At 46.4% G+C, this 22,421-nt stretch overlaps 1 protein-coding gene across 7 annotated transcripts in view; it reads left to right on the forward strand.

Moving 5' to 3' along the window:
* The first annotated feature begins 10,272 nt into the window (after positions 1–10,272).
* The window catches only part of ZNF143 (zinc finger protein 143), a 63,089-nt gene continuing 50,940 nt past the window's right edge, over positions 10,273–22,421 (forward strand). For 2 of the 7 annotated variants that reach the window (XM_055355424.2, XM_055355425.2), the window contains exons 1-4: positions 10,353–10,434; positions 16,293–16,410; positions 20,685–20,803; positions 22,059–22,151. In XM_055355424.2, the coding sequence (XP_055211399.1) occupies positions 20,692–20,803; positions 22,059–22,151 (205 nt within the window). In that variant the 5' untranslated portion in view covers positions 10,353–10,434; positions 16,293–16,410; positions 20,685–20,691. Of the gene's footprint in view, positions 10,439–16,292; positions 16,411–20,684; positions 20,804–22,058; positions 22,152–22,421 lie in introns of all 7 variants that reach the window. The other 5 variants (XM_055355421.2, XM_055355422.2, XM_031007699.2 and 2 more) reach the window with 4 other exon arrangements.

The raw sequence follows: 22,421 nt of genomic DNA on the forward strand, positions 1-22,421 counted from the left end.
TGCAGTGAGCCAAGATCATGCCATTGCACTCCAGCCTGGGCGACAAAGCAAGACTCCGTCTCAAAAAATAAATAAATAAATAAATAAATAAAAAGGCATACATAGACCAATGGAATAAAATTGATAGTCCAGAAATAAACCCTTACATTTATGGTCAACTGATTTCCAACAAGGGTGCCAAGATCACTCAATATGAGAAAGAATCTTCAACAAATGGCCCTGAGACAGCCGGCTATCTACATCCAAAACATGAAGGTGGTCTCTTACTTCACATCATACATAAAAATTAACTAAAGTAGATTAAAGGTCTAAATGTAAGACCTCGAACTATAAAATTAGGATAAAAACAGGAATAGGGCTGGGCATGGTGGCTCATGCCTGTAATCCTAGCACTTTCAAAGGTGGGTGGATCCCTTGAGCCTAGGAGTATGTGGCCAGCCTGGGAAACAAGGCAAAACCCTGTCTCTACAAAACAACACAAAAATTAGTCAGGCATGGTGGCACACAACTGTAATCCCAGCTACTTGGGAGGCTGAGATGTGAGGATCACCTGAGCCCAGGGAAATTGAGGCTGCAGTGAGCTGTGATCATGCTACTGCACTCCAGCCTGGGTGACAGAGAGAGACGCTTGTCTCAAAACAAAAAAACATAGGCATAAATCTTCATGACTTTGGATGAGGGACTGGTTTCTTAATACAACATCAAAACACAAGCAAAGAAAGAAAAAATCAAATTGGACTTCATCACAAATTTTGTGCTTCAAGGACACTTTCTTTTTTTTTTTAGACAGAGTCTCGTCTCGCTCTGTCACCAGCCTGGAGTGCAGTGGCACGATCGCGGCTCACTGCAACCTCTACCTCCTGAGTTCAAGCAATTCTCCTGCCTCAGCCTCCAGAGTAGCTGGAACTACAGGCGACCGCCACTATGCCTGGCCAATTTTTTTTTTTTTTTTTTTTTTTTTGAGACAGAGTTTTACTCTTGTTGCCCAGGCTGGAGTGCAATGGCATGATCTCAGCTCACTGCATGCAACCTCCACGTCCCGGGTTCAAACAATTGTCCCACCTTAGCCTCCCGAGTAGCTGGGATTACAGGCATGTGCCACCACACCTGGCTAATTTTGTAGTTTTAGTAGAGACAGGGTTTCTCCATGTTGGTCAGGGTGGTCTTGAACTCCCGACCTCAGGTGATCCTCCCACCTCGGCCTCCCAAAGTGCTGGGATTAAAGGTGTGAGCCACTGTGCCCAGCCTTAATTTTTGTATTTTTAGTAACGACGGGGTTTCACCACGTTGGCCAGGATGGTCTCAATCTCCTGACCTCATGATCCACCCACCTGGGCCTCCCACAGTGCTGGGATTACAAGTGTGAGCCGCTGCGCCTGGCTTTTTTTTTTTTTTTTTTTTCTGAGACAGAGTTTCACTCTGCTGCCCAGGCTAAAATGCAGTGGCACAATGTCAGCTCACTGCAGCCTTCGCCTCCTGGGTTCAAGCAATTCTGTTGCCTCAGCCTCCCAAGTAGCTGGAACTACAGGCACATACAACCATGCCCAGTTAACTTTTTGTATTTTTTTTTTAGACGGTGTTTCACTCTGTTGCCCAGGCTGGAATGCAATGGCGCAGTCTCGGCTCACTGCAACCTCCACCTCCCAGGTTCAAGCGATTCTCCTGCTGCAGCCTCCCAAGTAGCTGGGATTACAGGCGCCCACCACTATGCCCGGCTAATTTTTATATTTTTAGTAGAGACAGGGTTTTGCCATGTTGACCAGGCTGGTCTCCAACTCCTGACTTCAGGTGATCTCCCAACCTCGGCCTCCCAAAGTGCTGGGATTACAGGTGTGAGCCACTAGCCCGGCCAATTTTTTGTATTTTTAATGAAGACGGGGTTTCACCATGTTGACCTGGCTGGTCTTGATCTCCTGACCTCAGGTGATCCACCTGCCTCGGCCTCCCAAAGTGCTGGGATTACAGGCATGAGCCACTGTGCCCAAAAGACGCTTTCCAGAAAGTGAAGACAAGCCAGAGAAAGGGAGAAAATATTCGCAAAGTATATAACAGGCTAATATCCAGAATATGTGAACAACTTTTGCAATGCAACAGAGACAACTCAGTTAAAAAATGGGCAAGGAATCAGTAGACATTTATCTGATGAATATATACAAATGGCCAGTATCACAGAAAAAGATGATCGACATCATCAGTCATTAGGGAACTGCAAATCAGAAACAATGAGATGCCACTTCACGCCTACTAGTATGACTATAATAAAGAAAAGATGGGCTGGGCGTAGTGGCTCACGCCTGTTATCCCAGGACTTTCCCAGGCCCAGGCAGGTGGATTACTTGAGGTCAACAGTTTGAGACCACCCTGGCCAATGTAGTGAAACCTGTCTCTACTAAAAATACAAAAAAATTAGCTGAGCATGGTGGTACAAGCCTGTAATCCCAGCTACTCAGGAGGCTGAGGCAGGTGAATCACTTCAAGTCCGGAAGTGGAGGAGCCGAGATCATGCCACCGCACTTCAGCCTGGGTGACAGCGTGAGACTCCATCTCAAAAAAGATGGACAACTGGAAGCTTTGGTAAGAATATGGAGAAATTCGCCTGTAATCCCAGCACTTTGGGAGGCCGAGGTGGGCAGATCACGAGGTCAGGAGATCAAGACCATCCTGGCTAACACAGTGAAACCGTCTCTACTAAAAATACAAAAAATTAGCAGGGCGTGGTGGTGGGCGCCTGTAGTCCCAGGTACTCGGGAGGCTGAGGCAGGAAAATGGTGTGAACCCGGGAGGCGGAGCTTGCTGTGAGCCGAGATCATGCCACTGCACTCAGCCTGGGCAACAGAGCAAGACTCCGTCTAAAAAAAAAAAAAAAAATTGAAACCCTCATACATTGCTGATGGGATGTAAAGTGCTTATTTGTTGTGGAAGTTTGGCAGTTTCTCAAAAGGTTGAAAATATTGTTTTATGTAGACATGACCCAGCAATTCCACTCCTAGGTATATATACCAAAAGAAATGAAACACAAGGTCCGCAAAAAATACTTGCACACAAATGTTCATAGTAGTATTATTGATAATAGCCAAAAGGTGGAAACAACCCAAATATCTATAAATCGATAAACAAATCGGGTATATACACAACCAAATATTTGGCAATAAAAGGGAATTAAGTACTGTTAACACCCTACAACCTGGATGAGGCTTGAAAACATTGTGCTATAATGAAGTCAGACAAAAAAGATTCCATTAAAATGTAATGTCCAGAATAGATAAATCCAAAAGGGCAGAAAGTTAGTCATGGTTGCCAGAAGCTGGGGGAAAGAAGGAATGGAAGTGACTGCTAATGAGTATGGGGTTTCTTACAGGGGTGATAAAATATTTTGGATCCCTCTCCCTCTCCCCCTCCCCCTCCCCCTCCCCCTCTCTCCCTCTCGGTCTCCCTCTCCCTCTCTTTCCACGGTCTCCCTCTGATGCCGAGCCGAAGCTGGACTGTACTGCTGCCATCTCAGCTCACTGCAACCTCCCTGCCTGATTCTCCTGCCTCAGCCTGCCGAGTGCCTGCGATTACAGGCGCGCGCACCGCCACGCCTGACTGGTTTTCGTATTTTTTTGGTGGAGACGGGGCTTCGCTGTGTTGGCCGGGCTGGTCTCCAGCTCCTAACCGTGAATGATCCGCCAGCCTCGGCCTCCCGAGGTGCCGGGATTGCAGACGGAGTCTCGCTCACTCAGTGCTCAATGGTGCCCAGGCTGGAGTGCAGTGGCACGATCTCAGCTTGCTACAACCTCCACCTCCCAGCCGCCTGCCTTGGCCTCCCAAAGTGCCGAGATTGCAGCCTCTGCCCGGCCGCCACCCCGTCTGGGAAGTGAGGAGCGTCTCCGCCTGGCCGCCCATCGTCTGGGATGTGAGGAGCCCCTCCGCCCGGCTGCCCAGTCTGGAAAGTGAGGAGCGTCTCTCCCGGCCGCCATCCCATCTAGGAAGTGAGGAGCGCCTCTTCCCGGCCGCCATCCCATCTAAGAAGTGAGGAGCGTCTCTGCCTGGCCGCCCATCGTCTGAGATGTGGGGAGCACCTCTGCCCCGCCGCCCTGTCTGGGATGTGAGGAGCGCCTCTGCCCGGCCGCGACCCCATCTGGGAGGTGAGGAGCGTCTCTGCCCGGCCGCCCCGTCTGAGAAGTGAGGCGCCCCTCCACCCGGCAGCTGCCCCGTCTGAGAAGCGAGGAGCCCCTCCGCTCAGCAGCCGCCCCGTCTGGGAAGTGAGGAGCGTCTCCGCCCGGCAGCGGCCCCGTCCGGGAGGGAGGTGGGGGGGGTCAGCCCCCTGCCCGGCCAGCCGCCCTGTCCGGGAGGTGAGGGGCGCCTCTGCCCGGCCGCCCCTACTGGGAAGTGAGGAGCCCCTCTGCCCGGCCACCACCCCATCTGGGAGGTGTACCCAACAGCTCATTGAGAACGGGCCATGATGACAATGGCGGTTTTGTGGAATAGAAAAGGGGGAAAGGTGGGGAAAAGATTGAGAAATCGGATGGTTGCCGTGTCTGTGTAGAAAGAAGTAGACATGGGAGACTTTTCATTTTGTTCTGTACTAAGAAAAATTCTTCTGCCTTGGGAAAAAAAAAAAAATTTTGGATTAGATAGTGGTGATGTCTGCACAACCTGAGTATATATATATATATAGATATATACTCGTGTATAAAATGGTGAATTTTATGATAAACAAATTATATCTCAAAATATTATTTTCACAGGTTTCTTTTTTATTTTATTTATTTATTTATTTACTTATTTATTTATTTATTTTTGAGACAGAGTCTCCCTCTGTCGCCCAGGCTGGAGTGCGGTGGCGCGATCTTGGCTCACTGCAAGCTCCTCCCGGGTTCACGTCATTCTCCTGCCTCAGCCTCCCGAGTAGCTGGGAGTATAGGTGCCCTCCACCACGCCCGGCTAACTTTTTTTTAAAATTTTTAGTAAAGACGGGGTTTCACCGCGTTAGCCAGGATGGTCTGGATCTCTTGACCTCGTGATCCGCCGGCCTCTGCCTCCCAAAGTGCTGGGATTACAGGCGTGGGCCACGGCGCCCGGCATGCAAACTTTTTTTTTTTTTTTTTTTTTTTGAGACAGAGTCTTGCTCTTCCGCCCAACCTGGAGTGAAGTGGCACGATTTTGGCCCATGGCAACCTCCGCCCCGCAGGATCAAGCTATTATCCTGACTCAGCCTCCCGAGCAGTTGGGATTACAGGCACCCACCACTATGGCCGGCTAATTTTTGTTTTTTGCTTTTTTGAGATGGAGGCTCGCTCTGTCACCCAGGCGGGAGTGCAGTGGTGCGATCTCGGCTCACTGCAACCTCTACCTCCCGGGTTCAAGGGATTCTCCTGCCTTAGCCTCCTGAGTAGCTGGGACTGTAGGCGCATGCCACCACGCCCAGATAATTTTTTGTATTTTTATTATTTATTTTTTTTTTTGTTTGCTTTTTTGGGACAAAGTCTTGCTCTGTTGCCCAGGCTGGAGTGCAACGGCACGATCTCGGCTCACTGCAACCTCCGCCTCCCGGGTTGAAGCGATTCTCCTGCCTCAGCTTCCCAAGTAGCTGGGATTACAGGCACCTGCCACCATGCCCGGCTAATTTTTGCATTTTTAGTAGAGACAGCGTTTCACCATGCTGGCTAGGCTGGTCTCAAACTCCCGACCTCAGGCGATCTGCCCACTTCCGCCTCCCAAAGTGCTGGGATTACAGGCGTGAGCCACTGTGCCTGGCCAATTTTTTGTATTTTTAGTAGAGACGGGTTTTCACCGTGTTAGCCAGGATAGTCTTGATCTCCTGACCTTGTGATCCGCCCGCCTCGTCCTCCCAAAGTGCTGGGATTACAAGTGTGAGCCACCGTGCCCAGCCTAATTTTTGTACTTTTAGTAGAGATGGGATTTCGCCATGTTGGCCTGGTTGGTCTCGAACTCTCGACTTCAGGTGGTCCACCTACCTTGGCCTCCCAAAGTGCTGGGATTACAGGCATGAGCCACTGTGCCCGGCCCAAACTGCAAACTTCTTAGTATGTTTTTCATAGCTCTAATCAGAATCTCAAAGGAGTTGTCGAAGTGCTTAGGAATGACTGCTATGAACCATAAAGTGGGAATGGTGGAGATGCGCTAACATTTAAGCACTTTAAAAGCATCTCTGTTCTCATATATCCTCCCTATCACATTGTGTAATGGGTGGTTTTACCTTACAGATGAGGCAACAGGTTCTGAGATAACTGACAAATCTATAGCTACAACTCCAAATGGAGAACAAGCCACTGGTTTGGATTTAAATTATTTTATGTTTAAAAAAAATCTACTCTCCACCCTTAGGGAAGTTTACTAAAAAAATAAAGTAAGTACACAATAAAAACATTCAAATATATTAGAAATAACTTGGTCGGGCGCGGTGGCTCATGCCTGTAATCCCACCACTTTGGGAGGCCGAGGCGGGGGATCACAAGGTCAGGAGTTCAAGACTCGCCTGGCCAACATGGTGAAACCCCATCTCTACTAAAAAATACAAAAATTAGCCAGGCACAGTGGCACGTGCCTGTAATCCCAGCTACCTGGGAGGCTGCGGCAGGAGAATCGCTTGAACCCGGGAAGTGGAGATTGCAGTGAGCCGAGATCGAGCCATTGTGCTCCAGCCTAGGCAACAGAGAGACTCTGTCTCAAAAAAAAAAAAGTAATGAAGTCACCTATAATCCCTTTTCCCAGAAATAACTGCTTTTTTTTTTTTTGAGACGAAGTTTTGCTGTTGTTGCCCAGGCTGGAGCGCAATGGCGCGATCTGGGCTCCCTGCAACTTCCGCCTCCCGGGTTCAAGCGATTCTCCTGCCTCAGCTTCCCGAGTAGCTAGGACTACAGGCGCCCGCCACCACCCCCGCTAATTTTCATATATTTAGTAGAGACGGGGTTTCACCATGTTGACCAGGCTGGTCATGAACTTCTGACCTCAGGTGATCCACCCTCCTCGGCCTCCCAAAGTGCTGGGATTACAGGCGTGAACCACCGCACCCGGCCTTTTTTTTTTTTTTTTAGATGGATTCTCACTCTGTCACCTAGGCTGGAGTGGAGTGGTGTGATCCTGGCTCACTGCAACCTCCGCCTCCGGGGTTCAAGCCATTCTTCTGCCTCAGCCTGCTGAGTAGCTGGGATTACAGGCGCCCACCACAACGCCCGGCTAATTTTTGTATTTTTAGTAGAGACGGGGTTTCACCATGTCTCGAACTCCTGACCTCGTGATCCGCCCGCCTCGGCTTCCCAAAGTGCTAGGATTACAGGTGTGAGCCACGGCGCCCGGCCTGAAATAATTGCTTTTAAGCTTAACTCATCGTTTATCTTTTTTCTATATATACCATATATAATTTCTACATATATAGTATACATATATATATCATTTCTATATATATATAGTATACATATATACTACTTTAATGCTTATAGCATGGTATAAATATGCCAAAACCAACCAATTCTCCAGTAAGTTTTAAGTTACTGAAAGAAGTGTTTTAGAAAATATTATCTTAACAGTTTTTGAAGGGGGCTACAAATAAGTTACCTCGTTTAGGAAGTTGGGGAAATTATTTAATTTCTGCATTTAAGAACCTGGACTAGTATTGATTGACAGGGAAACGTTTTCAAGCCATTAATTTGACCTGATATAACACGATATAAGGGAAGGGAGATGAATGGGATAACATTTTAAGCTTATGAATGGCTCTGAATACTATGTGCATTTGAACTCTGTTCTATAGTCACTGGTAAATACTGTTAACACAAGGTTCCATTACCTGTGACAAATCAGAATTAGGTTTCTCTCTGAATCCAGTTACAATTATAGCATCCTATCCACCGCCACCATCATCGCCATTCAATTTTTAGAACAACTCAGTAGCTTCTGGGGATACAAAGATGTCCTGTAATTGTTATCTACAATAAGAGGGCGATTAAAAAATTCTTGAGATTCTGTATTATAGTGTTTTAATGAGTAGCCTACAGGCATGGGACTTAGTGGAACTGCATAAAAATATTCTGATGGGTTAAAAAACACTTCCAATTACAAAACACAGATACATGTGGAGGGAACAGAAATTATAAATTAAAACCATTTGTTTTTCAGCTGAGCTACTTCTTTGTAACAGAGAATGTATCCATTAGGTAGGAGACTGATTTAACTTAGCAAAATCCTCCAGTTAAAAGTAACCTAAGCCTTTTTTTTTTTTTTTTGAGATGGAGTCTTGCTCTGTTGCCCAGCCTGGAGTGCAGTGGCGCAATCTCAGCTCACTGCAAGCTCCGCCTCCCGGGTTCACGCCATTCTCCTGCCTCAGCCTCCCGAGTAGCTGGGACTACAGGCGCCCGCCACCACGCCTGCTAATTTTTTTGTATTTTTAGTAGAGACGGGGTTTCACCGCGTTAGCCAGGATGGTCTCGATCTCCTGACCTCATCGATCTCTTGACCTCATGATCTACCCGCCTTGGCCTCCCAAAGTGCTGGGATTACAGGCGTGAGCCTCCGCGCCCGGCCACCTAATCCTTTTTTTATATGTGACACTTTTATTTTAAGGGTTTAAAAAGTAATCCGGGCCGGGCGCGGTGGCTCACACCTGTAATCCCAGTACTTTGGTAGGCTGAGGTGGGCGGATTACGTGGTCAGGAGTCCGAGACCAGCCTGGCCCAACATGGTGAAACCCCGTCTCTACTAAAAATAGAAAAATTAGCCGGGCGTGATGGTGGGCGCCTGTAGTCCCAGCTACTCAGGAGGTTGAGGCAGGAGAATCGCTTGGACCTGGGAGGCGGAGGTTGCAGTGAGCTGAGATTGTGCCACTGCATTGCAGTCTGGGCTACAGGGCGAGACTCCGTCTCAAAAAACAAACAAACAAACAAACAAAAAACAGTAATCCGAACTGATTTAAACTTCTTTATTAACAGAATATGTGTTCAAACAAAGCTTAAAGTCCCATTTTCTTTCGATTGGCGTCTAGGCCCCTGTTACTCAACTATCCGTCGGTTAGGGTCTGCACCTCAAGGTAGGCTTAATTGTAAATCAAAATATTTACTTACTATCCACACTTAGAGGGCTATCTGTAACATCTTTTTTATTTATCCCCGTCCATTCGATAATCGTCTGAAATGCAAGACGTTAAGTTGAACATCATCCAGCTTTCTCCCTGTTTTTCTAAGCGGGATCCAAATCTGTTACAACAGGGTAGCCTCTCATTCTCTTGGTAGTTCAATTCTACCCCCTGGCCTGGCCGACTTAAGAAATTTTGAGTCTAATACACCCACCTCATCTTTAGTCGGCCTGGTGCGCCAACGCAAATTTGTATTGAGTGCCTTCGGAACTGACTAGTAAGTATATCCAAAGGTTGAGAAACGGCTGGGTTAAGAGCTACAAGAAGCATTACCACAACGGCCACAACTAATTTGTATCCATTCTTAGTAACTTTAGGGAACCAGACTGAATGCTTCTCCCACCCTTTTGACTTTCCTTTATTAGTTCGCAACACAAGAACATACAAAAGACCGTAGCGACACCATTTCTGACGCCTTCAACTTTTAAATCCAAATTACGTGAAAGCACAAAGCATCAGTGGTGTCTCCCCGAGGAATCCAAGACCCCCCGGCCGGTTACCAAGCCGCCGGAATTTCAGCAGCAGAGGAAGGCTCACCCTCCCACCGCATGGCGATGCCCGGGCGACTGGAGAAGCTCAGGCAGGCTTGGAAGCCAATCCCCGGCATACAGCAGTTCTCGGGAATGCAGAGCCCTAGAGCAAGACCAAGGGCCTCGGCCGACACTGAGAGCCTCCAGGGAGAGGTCAGGTCTCTCTTTCTGTCCTATTTCTCCCTTCGACTTCCCTCCCAGCAGGCTGCTATTCAGCATTCAGCAATCGCCAGGCAAAGCCCTTCTGGTCTGCAGAACGCACTCCGGCAAGCCCACCGGGAGAACCAAAGCCGCCTCCTCGCCCCTGTGGGGAAAATGGCGCTCGTCACCCCTGCTCCCTCCCGGGTAATCACAAGCACCAGCCTCCCTCCCTCGCTACAAAATGGCGCCTCCCGCTGGGGCCCCAGAATCGGTATAACTCGCTAGTCAGTGAGGCGGGGTCCGTCTGGGATAAGCGGTTATGTCAACCAGTCAGACACAGGAGCTTTGATTCTGCACTTTGCGCGAGCCACTCAGGGGCGGGCTGTAAAGTCAGGCTTGGCTGACGTCAGTTGAGGGGGCGCGGCTAGGGCGGTTTTCTTTCGCGTCGACCAAACGTGGGCCAATGGAAAACCGGAAGCGTCCTGTGAGTGATGTAATGACAGCCCAATGGAAGCTGGGGGCGGGCCTCAGACACACTATGCGGGTTGCGGGGCCTGGGGGCCGGACGGCTGTTTCCTGTCCTGGTGCATGGTGGTCGGACGAAGGAATTGTTGGAAAATTTTCTCGGAGGTTCGTATATAAATGTGTTTTTACCCAGTGTGCATTATTCTCCGCCTGGCCGCCGCCCTCAGCGCGGCGGCGCGGGCCCGCTTGGGCCCGGGCTCCGGCTCCCGCTGCTCAGCCTCCGCCGCAGGCCTTGCCGTTTTTATGGGCCGGCCGCGGTAGCGGCGTCTGGGCAGAAGCGGAGTTTATTAATAACCCGCGGCCGCCACTCTAGGCGGCGGAGCTTTTTTCGTTGAGGACTCAACCCCCCCCAACTTGTCTCTGAGCGATGCGCCCCGCCTGTTTCCCTCAGGGGACCGCCAAGGGGAGGGAGTGAAAGAGGGGAGGGTGGAGCCCTCGGGAGCCTTGGCCGCGTTTCTCGGCCTGACCTCGGCGCGGAGCGAGTCCCCAGGCGCCGCCGAGGCAGAGTTCCGCCGCCTGGGACGCCGGGCCCACGGGCCACACCAGGCCGCAGCGGGGGCGCCGGGGACAGGGCTGGCCCAGGCCCTCTCAGGACCTGCCGGTCTCACCTAGCGCTTGCTTCTCATGCGTGTCGTGGGCAGATTGTTTCCCCCTCACCCTTTCTTCTATTAAAAAAAAAAAAAAAGGTTACTGAGGTCTAACATCAGATATTAGAAATTTACAATTTTATCCTCCCTTTTCTCCAGTTTTGGCCAAAAGAGTGAACAAATTCTTATAAGTCGCTTTGAAACATATTATTGTGGAACGCGAACTAGTTTTTATTCCTTCCCCTTTTGCTTTTGACGTTTGTTTTTTCCACATAATAACGAAGTTAAAAAGAGGAAAGAAGAATACCATTGCCAGCCCATTATTTGTTTAAAATCAGCGTCAGCCTTTGCTTTGGAAGTGTCTAAATCAGCTGATATAATCAAGTGAGGATGTGGGGAGAAATTGTAGGTTCGAGATTGTGGTCGGCTTTGTCCTGAATCTTACCAGAAGATACTTGTGTTTTCCTGTAGTTGACAAAAAACGGTGCAGTATTTAATGTTTTTTCTTGCTGAGTATGTAGATCAAGTTTACGTTTAGTGAGAAAATAACGTGATAAGGAGATCACTCAAAAACACCCATAAGATGCATAGCTAATTTTATCCTGGCGTATTTTGACTGTTTGGAAATTTTTTTTTTTAATTGTCAGTGTCCACTATTTGGAAATTCTATGAGCAGTCAGCTGTCTACAGACACTTGAGTGCCTTTTTTTTTTTTTGCTTTACAGATGCCCGCCTTTATTTTTTAAAATAGCTTTAGTGATGTAATTCACATACCTTACAGTTCACACATTTAAAATGTGTAATTAGGCCTGGGCAGCATAGGGAGACGGCCCTCCCACGTTTCCACAAACAAAATTTTTTTAAGTGAAATCAGCGTGTGCCTGTAGTCCCAGGTACTTGGAGGCAGAGGTGAGAGGATCACTTGAGCCCAGGAGTTCCAGGCTACAGTGAGCCGTGATTGTGCCACTGTACTCCCGTCTGGGTGACAGAGACTGGTCTCAAAAAGAAAAAAAAAAAGTGATAATTAGTTGAATTTTAGCGTGGGTGTGGTGGCTCACACCTGTAATCTCAGCACTTTGGGAGGCCGAGGCCAGCGGATCACCTGAGGTCAGGAGTTTGAGACCAGTCTGGCCAACGTGGTGAAACCCCCGTCTCTGCGAAAAATACAAAAATTAGCCGGGTGTGGTGGCAGGCGCCTGTAATCCCAGCTACTCTGGAAGCTGAGGCAGGAGAATCGCTTGAACCCAGGAGGCGGAGGTTGCAGTGAGCCGAGATTGCACCATTGCACTCCAGTCTGGGCAACAAGAGCGAAACTCCGTCTCAAAAAAAAATTGAATTTTAATATATTCAGAGTTGCGCAGCCATCACTACAATCAATTTAGCAACATATTAATCACCCCCAAAAGAAACTATAACCATTAGCAATTACTCCCCATTTCCTCTCAGTTCTCCCCTCCACCCCACTACTAGTTTGCATGTTTGCTATTCTAGATATTTCACATAAATGGAATCACAAAGTATGTAGCGTTGTCCAGGGTCATTTATGTTATAACATGTGCCAATACTTTCTTTTTATTGCCAAATGATATTTCATTGTATGAACATAGTACATTTTACTTATCCATTCATCTGTTGATGGACATTTGGGTTGTTTCCACCCTTTGGCTATTACACATAATTCTATGAACATTTGTACGAAAGTTTTTGTGTGGACATAGGTTTTCATTTCTCTTGGGAGTAGAATACCTAGGAATAGAATTGCTGAGTCATATAGTAACTATGTTCAACTTTTTGAGGTACTCTAAAACTTTTTCAATGTGGCTGCACCACCTTTACATTCCTACCAGCAATGTGTAAAGGTTCCAGTTTCTCCGTATCCTTACCAACACTTGTTATCATCAGTCTTTTTGATTATAGTTTTTCTAGTGTGGATGAAATGGTGTCTCTTGTAGGTTTGGTTTGCCTGTCTCTGATGGTTAATAATGTTGAGCATTTTTTCTGTGCCTAGCGATCATTTATAATCATTGGAGAAATGTCTGTTTGAATTCTTTACCCATTTTAAAGTTGGATTATTCGTCTTATTATGATTTGGTTGTGAGAGTACTTTATATGTTCTAGATAGAAGTCCCTTATCAGATACATGGTTTGCAAAATGTCCATAGTCCTTTGCTGTGTGTTGGAATGTTGCTGTGAAGTAAGGACTCGTGTTCTTCACAGAAGTATGGCATGGCTGTATTGAACTGTGCCTCTACTACATGGTTTTATTTTTAAAATAAAAAACCACTCCACCCTCATAGCATAGTTCCATTTCTGGAAGGTAAGCACTGAATTTTTAAATGTTCATACAAGCATATACAGATAACTATATACATTTTTAAATAAATGAATGCAATCATATGGTATCTACTTTTCTGCAACTTGCTTTTTCCCACTTACCATATATCTTGGACATGTTTCTCACTGTTTCAGATAGATAGGTCTCATTCTTTTAAATGCCTACATGTTTCATTTAGAGATGTCCTGTGTGTGTGTGTGTGTGTGTGTGTGTGTGTGTGTGTGTGTGTGTGTATTTGTGTATAGATATTAAAAATCCATTTTTTTTAAGAGACAGGGTCTCACTCTCACCCAGACTGGAGTGCAGTGGCATGATCTCAGCTCACTGCAGCCTCAACCTCCCTGGCACAAGTGATCCTCCCACCTCAGACTCCAGAGTAGCTAGGACTACAGGTGCACGCCACCATGCCCAGCTAATTTTTAAAAAAATGTTTGTAGGCCAGGCGCGGTGGCTCACGCCTATAATCCCAGTACTTTGGGAGGCTGAGGCAGGTGGATCTCCTGAGGTCAGGAATTTGAGACCAGCCTGGCCAACATGGTGAAACCCTGTCTCTACTAAAAATACAAAAATTAGCCAGGTGGGGTGGCCCATGCCTTTAATCCCAGCTACTCGGGAGGCTGAGGCAGGAGAATCGCTTGAACCTGGGAGGTGGAGGTTGCAGTGAGATGAGATCGCACCACTGCACTCCAGCCTGGGGGACAGAACAAGATCCTGTCTCAATCAATCAATCAATCAATCAATGGTTCATGTTAATTACATAATAAGATTAATGCTCACGCCTGTAATCCCAGCACTTTGGGAGGCTGAGGTGGGTGGATCACGAGGTCAGGAGTTCGAGATGAGCCCGACCAACATGGTGAAATCCCGTCTCTACTAAAAAAATACAAAAAATTAGCTGGGCATGGTGGTAGGCACCTGTAATCCCAGCTACTCAGGAGGCTGAGGCAGGGGAATTGCTTGAACCCAGGAGGCAGAGGTTGCAGTGAGATGAGATCGCGTCACTGTATTCCAGCCTGGGCGACAGAGGGAGACTCTGTCTCAAAAAAAAAAAAAAATAATAATGCTAAATGGCCTATAAGGGTAATTAATTTGTTAAATGTGAATTAAAAGTGATCATTGTGAAGAATTTTTGACAACTTAGGAAAATTTATAGGAATGAAAAAAGCTGAATACAAAATGTTATGTATATGATAATTACAGTGCTGTAAAAATTATGTATGTATGTGGATAGCAAGGGCTAGAGAATAAAACCAGGAAAACTGAAAATGTTTGATTTGTTAAGCTATTGGGACTTACTATCTTATTTTTTAATTTTATTTGTTTTGAGACGGGGTCTTACTCTGTCACCCAGGCTGGAGTGCAGTGGTGCGATCTCAGCTCACTGCAACCTCCGCCTCCCGGGTTCAAGTGATTCCCCTGCCTCAGCCTCCCAAGTAGCTGGGATTACAGAAGCACGCCACCATGCCCAGCTAATTTTTTTATTTTTAGTAGAGACGGGGTTTCACCATGTTGGCCAGGCTGGTCTTGAACTCCTGACCTTGTGATCCACCTGCCTTGGCTCCCAGAGTGCTGGGATTACAGGTGTAAGCCACCGTGCCTGGCTGGTACTTTTATTTATTTATTTATTTATTTATTTATTTATTTATTTATTTTTTCTGAAATGGAGTCTCACTCTGTCGCCCAGGCTGGAGTGCAGTGGCGTGATCTCGGCTCTCTGCAAGCTCTGCCTTCCAGGTTCACACCATTCTCCTGCTTCAGCCTCCCTAGTAGCTGGGACTGTAGGCTCCTGCCACCACGCCTGGCTAATTTTTTTTTTTTTTTGTATTTTTGGTAGAGATGGGGTTTCACCTGACTTCATAATTTGCCCGTCTTGGCCTCCCAAAGGACTTATTATTATAAGTTTTAAATTTATATTACAATATTGTATGCAAGGAAAAGTTTTTTTTTTTTTTTTTTGCTTTTGGGAGGATTTCTCTCTGTTTCCCAGGCAGGAGTACAGTGGCACAATCACAGCTCACTGCAGCCTCTACCTCCCAGGCCCAAGTGATCCTCCCTTCTCCTCAGCCTCCCAGGTAGCTTGGTATTACAGGTCCAAGCCACCATGTCTGGCTAATTTTTTTTTTTTTCTTTTTTTTTGAGAGGGAGTTCGCCCAGGCTGGAGTGCAGTGGCTAGATCTCGGCTCACTGCAACCTCCAGCTCCCAGGCTCAAGTGATTCTCCTTCCTCAGCATCCTGAGTATCTGGGATTACAGGCACCTGCCACCACATCTGGCTAATTTTTGTATTTTTAGTAGAGACAGGGTTTCACCATGTTGGCCAGGCTGGTCTTGAACTCCTGAGCTTAGGTGATCCACCCATCTCAGCCTCCCAAAGTGCTGGGATTACAGACGTGAGCCACCATGTTCAGCCTAATTTTTTTCTTTTCTTTTCTTTTTTTTTTTTTTTTGAGATGGAGTCTTGCTCTTGTTGCCCAGGCTGGAGTGCAATGATGTGATCTCGGCTCACTGCGAGATCACAACCTACGTCTCCCGGATTCAAGCGATTCTCCTGCTTCAGCCTCCCTAGTAGCTGGGATTACAGGCGTCTGTCACCATGCCTGGCTAATTTTTATATTTTTAGTAGTGACTGTGTGTCACCATATTGGCCAGGGTGGTCTCGAACTCCTAACCTCAGGTGATCCACCCACCTCAGCCTCCCAAAGTGCTGGGATTACAGATGTGAGCCACTACTCCCGGCATAATTTTTTTCTTTTTTTTATTTTTCGTAGAGACAGGGTTTCACTGTGTTGCCCAGGCTGGTCTTGAACTCCTGGCCTCAAGCCGTCTTCCCTCCTTGGCCTCCCCAAGTGCTGCAGTTACAGGTGTGAGCCATCATGCCCAGCCTGCAAGGAAAATTGTAATGGTCTACAAAGCACAATAAAGTAGCTGACTGTTTTTAAACTGAAATGATGAGAACATGGTGCAGAGAGCAGTAAAGATATTATTGTAATACTTTTAAATATTACAATAGAGTAATACTCTGGTTTTTTTTTTTTTTGACAGAGTCTCTCTGTGTCACCCAGGCTGGAGTGCAGTGGCGCGATCTCGGCTCACTGCAAGCTCTGCCTCCCGGGTTCACGCCATTCTCCTGCCTCAGCCTCCCAAGTAGCTGGGACTACAGGTGCGTGCCACTGCCTGGTTAATTTTTTGTGTTTTTTAGTAGAGACGGGGTTTCACCATGTTAGCCAGGATGGTCTCAATCTCCTGACCTCGTGATCCACCCGCCTTGGCTTCCCAAAGTGCTGGGATTACAGGAGTGAGCCACCGTGCCCTGGCCAACAATAGTGTAATACTCTTAAGTGAGGGGATGAAAAAGGAAAGTGTTGTGTTTTTTTTTTTTTTTTTTGATATAGAGTTTTACTCTGTAGCTCAGGCTGGAGTGCAGTGGTACCATCTTGGCTCACTGCTGCCTCCACCCGCCGGGTTCAAGTGATTCTGCTGCCTCAGCTGGGAGTAGCTGGGATTATAGGCACCCGCCACCATACCCGGCTGATTTTCTTATATTTTTAGTAGAGACGGGTTTTGCCATGTTGTCCGGGCTGTTCTCAAACTCCTGACTTCAGGTGATCCACCCGCCTCAGCCTTCCAAAGTGCTGGGATTATGGGTGTGAGCCACCACACCCAACAAGAAAAATTTTAAAGGGTGAAAATCATGGCTGGCTGGCGCAATGGCTCGTGCCTTTAATCCCAGCAATTTGGGAAGCTGAGGCGGGTGGATCATGAGGTCAGGAGTTCGAGACCCGCCTGGCCAGCATGGTGAAAACCCTTCTCTACTAAAAATACAAAAAATTACCTGGGCATGGTGGTGTGCGCCTGTAATCCCAGTTAGGAGGCTGAGACAGGAGAATTGCTTGAACTTGGGAGGTAGAAGTTACAGTGAGCTGAGATGGTGCCACTGCACTCTGGCCTGGGCGACAAGAGTGAGACTCCATCTCCAAAAAAAAAAAAAAGTTGTCTGTCAGGAATTCCTTCTATAATTTTCACAATTATCTAATGATGCTTTGCTTTCCTTACCTATGTCACGATGAGCAATTTGGGTGATAAAATAGTAGCATATACAGTGTTCCTCTTGGGGGTAAAAAAGTACAGTCTAGCATTGTAATTTTGAAATAACTTGATTTTTAACAGAGCAGCATCAGAAATGGTGTTTGGGATATGTCAGAATCTCTTTCTTTTCTCTGCTACATCTGTTCTTCATATTCCCTAGTTTTGCTGAAAGCAAACCAGGGCATGCTTACCAAACTGCTCTGTGCATGGAGTGCCCTTATTAAACCATGTCCATTAGTGCTACTTTATTGGAGTTTAAGAGAGGTGTTTTTTGTTCTTTTTCACATCAATAGTTCAGTTGAGATCAAACCATCACCAAAATGGGGATACCTAATGACTAGACCTAGATGTTCATTTCTAAATTCTTGTCTCTGCTCTCAGCTCTTTTCTGACAGGTATTTTTAGCTTTGAGCCTGGTAGGTCCTATCTCTGTTGTCGCTTCAAAGGTATCAGGCTCTACCTACCTGCCAGTCAGTTTCATCTATTCAGTTTTTGAATAGTCCTGGAACTGCACAAAGCCTTCAAGTTTCAACATTTCACCTATCCAGTAGGATATTCTGCCCCAATTAGAATTGGCAGTGTGAACTCTTTGCCCATACTTTAACCCTTAGCATCCTGTGGAGTCTGCGAGAACTCTGTCTCATTTGCTAGCACGTTCTGATTACTTCTTACTTCACTGAATTATATTTAATTAATGGAACATGCTTACACTCTGGCTATATTTAAATATAACTCAAGGCTGGGTGTGGCTTATGCCTATAATCCCAGGTACTCAGGAGGCTGAGGCAGGAGGATCACATGAGCCCAAGAATTTGAGGTTGCAGGGTCCTGCCACTGCAGTCCAGCCTGGGTGACAGAGTGAGACTTGACTCTCATATATCATATATTTTCTGGGCACGGTGGCTCACACCTGTAATCCCAGTACTTTGGGAGGCTGAGGCATGCAGATCACTTGAGGTCAGAAGTTCGAGACCAGCCTGGCCAACATGGTGAAACCCCACCTCTACTAAAAATACAAAAATGAGCCAGGTGTGGTGGCACGTTCCTGTAATCCCAGCTACTCGGGAGGCTGAGGCATGAGAATCACTTGAACCTGGGAGGTGGAGGTTGCAGTGAGCTGAGATCACGCCATTGCACTCTAGCCTCGGCTACAGTGAGACGCCATCTCAAAAAAAAAAAGTAGAGTAATGCAGTATTTGTCTTTTTGTAACTGAAAATTAGCCTATGCTAATTTTATTCTCAGCAGGGGTCTTTTTTTTTTTTTTTTTTTTTTTTTTTTACCACCCCCCCAGACGGAGTTTCGCTCTTGTTGCCCAGCTTGGAGTGCAATGTTGTGATCTCGGCTCACTGCAACCTCCACCTCCCGGGTTCAGGCAATTTTCCTGCCTCAGCCTCCCAAGTAGCTGGGATTACAGGCGTGCACCACCACTCCCAGCTAATTTTTGTGTTTTTAGTAGTGACGGGGTTTCACCTTATTGGTCAGGCTGATATGGAACTCCTGACCTCAGGTGATCCACCCACCCCGGCCTCCCAAAGTGCTGGGATTACAGGCGTGAGCCACCGCATGCAGCCCACAGGTCTTAACAGTAGGGTACTGGTGTTACTTTGAGTCTTCTCTGTCAGCTTTTGGAGGTGCCAAGGAAATGACGTTTCAGCTTGTTCTATGAACAGTTATGGATTATGGATCCTTTTGTACCTAAAAGGTCACCCCTTGACTTTTTTTTTCTTTAAATGTGCATGCCACCACATCCAGCTAATTTTTTTATATTTTTAGTAGAGACAGGGTTTCACCATGTTGACCAGGCTGGTGTCGAACTCCTGACCTCAGGTGATCCACCTGCTTTGGCCTTTCAGAGTGCTGTGAATCCAGGTGTGAGCCACTGCACCCAGCCTTGACTGACAGTTATCATAGCACTGATACCTTTTTGTGTATCTGAACAGTAGTTCCCACTTTTGGTCTAATGAGGGTACAGTTTATAGTATTTCCAAGACAAAATTCTTCAAGCAATCCTAAACGTAAAAATAATTACAAATTATTACTACTATCTGTGTATTGCACTTTTAAATATTGATGCTAAGTCAGATCTTTGGACCTGGAAAGGTCCTCAAGACATCTTCTGGTTCAGTTCCCTGGCCCAAGGCAGCTACATTATCCCAGCTACTGTTTGAGATAAGCCATAGTCCACAGAGATAAGGAGACCTGGAGGTAGAAGGGAAGAAGGAGGTTGTGTTGGTGATTGGTAGAAGAGTTGCCCATTCATCCATTTATTCTGTACCTATTGTACTTCTACTATGGGCCAAGCACTTTTTAGGCACTAGAGTCAGCAGTGAGCAAACAGAAATCTCTGTCCATTCTCATGGAAGGGGAAATAGATAAACTAAATACATAAATACATGTAATTTGTTAAATAATAAGTACTATGCAGAAACATGGAGGGGAAAAGAAGGATGGGGTTTACCATGATTGAGCAGTTGGGAGGTGCAGTTTGAAATGGGATGGACAGGGAAGCTCTCATTCCATTTGAGCAAAGACTTGAAGAGGTTAGGGAATGAATAATGAAGATACTGGGGACAATGTTTCAGGCAGAAGGAAACTCAAATGAACACGTTCTAAGGCAGCAGAACATCCAGTATGCTTGAGGAAAAGCAGGGATGCCAGTGGGGCTGAAGTGGAGTGAATGAGATGGTGAGTAGTAGGAAATGAGGGGCAAGATCATTGGCCTCATTGGTCAGTGTAAGGATTTGGGGATTTTACTCTGAGAAGTCCTCAGAAGGTTTTGAGCAGAAGCGGGACATGAGCTAACTTTTCCCTTCAAAGGACACTGACCGCTGTGTCAAAAGAAGAGTGTAGGAGGCTAATGGAGAAGCAGGGAAATAAGTTAGGATGCTGTTACAGTAATGCAGATGAGAGACTGGTTGTGGCTTGGATCAGGGAAGTAATGGTGAAGGTCGTGAGAGGTAGCCAGATTCGGGGTAGATTTCTGAAGATTAAGTCAACAAAATATGCTGACACATTGTAAGTGGGAATCCTCAGCAATGCTAAACCCAAAGGACTCTAATTATGGGAATTTTAGAGATCATACGAAACTGATGGGCACAATTCGTCAGTGTACTTCTAAGTTGCTAAGCGCACTGACAAATTGTGCCCATCAGTTTGAATTGTTGAATTATAAGAAGCATGCCTTGGACTTTGGGCTAATACTCTTACCCTACATATTGAGTGAAATTTCATCTTATTTCCAACACCATTACATCCTCAGCAGCTTTTTGTGGTTCATAAATATTCTTTGTAACTTTCATTTCATATGTATCATTCTTTGTTCCCAAGTGTGTTTATTTTTCTTCAAGGTAGAAGATGTTGTTAGCCCAAATAAATCGAGATTCTCAGGGAATGACAGAGTTTCCTGGAGGAGGGATGGAGGCGCAACATGTTACCCTGTGCTTGACAGAGGCAGTCACCGTGGCAGGTGAGCAGTTGTGTTTGAAGGGATGCGTTTGAAAATATCATTTATCTTAAAGGAAAAAGAAAATTTACAGCTTCCTAGTTCCTGATTTAGCAGAAAACAATATAAACCTAGGTCTTTTTATGAGGTGTTTTGGTTTTTTTTTTTTTTTTTGAAACGGGACGGAGTTTTACTCTTGTTGCCCAGGCTGGAGTGCGATGGTCTGCTCTCGGCTCACTGCAACCTCTGCCTCCCAAGTCCAAGTGATTCTCCTGCCTCAGCCTCCCGAGTAGCTGGGATTACAGGCATGTGCCACCACGTCCGGCTAATTTTGTATTTTTAGTAGAGACGGGGTTTCACCACGTTGGCCAGGCTGGTCTCGAACTCCTGACCTCAGGTAATCAACCTGCTTCGGCCTCCCAAAGTGCTGGGATTACAGGCATGAGCCATTGCGCCCAGCCTCTATGTGTATTTTTTATCTTGGTGTGGGTACAGTAGGGCAGGGAATTTTTTTTTCTTTTTCTTTTTCTTTCCTTTTTTTTTTTTTGAGACAAGGTCTTGCTTTATCGCCCAGGCTGGAGTGCAGTGGTATGATCACGGCTCACTGTAGCCTCAGCCTTCTGGCTTAAGACATCCTGTCACCTCAGCCTCCCAAGTAGCTGAGACTACAGGCACCCACCAGCGTGCCCAGCTAATTATTTTATTTTTAGTAGAGACAGGGTTTCACCATGTTGCCCAGGCTGGTCTCGAACTCCTGGGCTCAAGCCATCCACCCACCTCAGCCTCCAAAAGTGCTGGGATTACAGGCATGAGCCATTGTTCCCAGCCTATTTTTTTGGTAAGTGCTAAATCTCACTTTTTTTTTTTTTTTTGAGACGGAGTCTGGCTCTGTCACCCAGGCTGGAGTGCAGTGGCACAATCTCGGCTCACTGCAACCTCTACCTCCTGGGTTCAAGCGATTCTTCTGCCTCAGCCTCCCAAGTAGCTGGGACTACAAGGTGCATGCCACCGCGCCCGGCTAATTTTTGTATTTTTAGTAGAGACGGGGTTTCACCACATTGGCCAGGCTGGTGTCGAACTTCTGACCTCATGATCCACTTGCCTTGGCCTCCCAAAGTGTCATGATTACAGGCGTGAGCCACTGCACCCGGCCGCTAAATCTCATTTTGAGTCTGAGTTAAGCAGTTTACCTTTTTTCTGATCTTTATTTGAAAAAAAAAATTAATCAGCATGTCCATATGCTAGCTGTCTAAAGAAAATATTGATTTTTTTGTAATAGATGGTGACAACTTAGAAAATATGGAAGGCGTAAGCTTGCAAGCAGTAACACTTGCAGATGGTTCTACTGCTTACATACAACACAATTCTAAAGGTATGTGCCTCACATATGGCTGATTGGTTAATACCAGTGATTTATAACCTGTAAGTTGGAGCACCTAGAAGCTATACCACCTTTCCTATCTCTCCTAAAGATGCTGTATTGCATATGATGATTTTAAGTCATTTCAGTTTAATTTTTTTTTTTTTTATAATTTGGAATAGTCCTTTGAGATATTTGCAAGATACCCTGGGATATCAAAATTAGTGGGAGAGAGGAGAGCAGGGAGTATGTCTTACTATTTTCTAGTAAGACCTTTCTTGC

The sequence above is a fragment of the Gorilla gorilla genome, chromosome 9, assembly GCF_029281585.2.
Source record: "Gorilla gorilla gorilla isolate KB3781 chromosome 9, NHGRI_mGorGor1-v2.1_pri, whole genome shotgun sequence".
In the NCBI taxonomy this organism is placed as follows: Eukaryota; Metazoa; Chordata; class Mammalia; order Primates; family Hominidae; genus Gorilla; species Gorilla gorilla.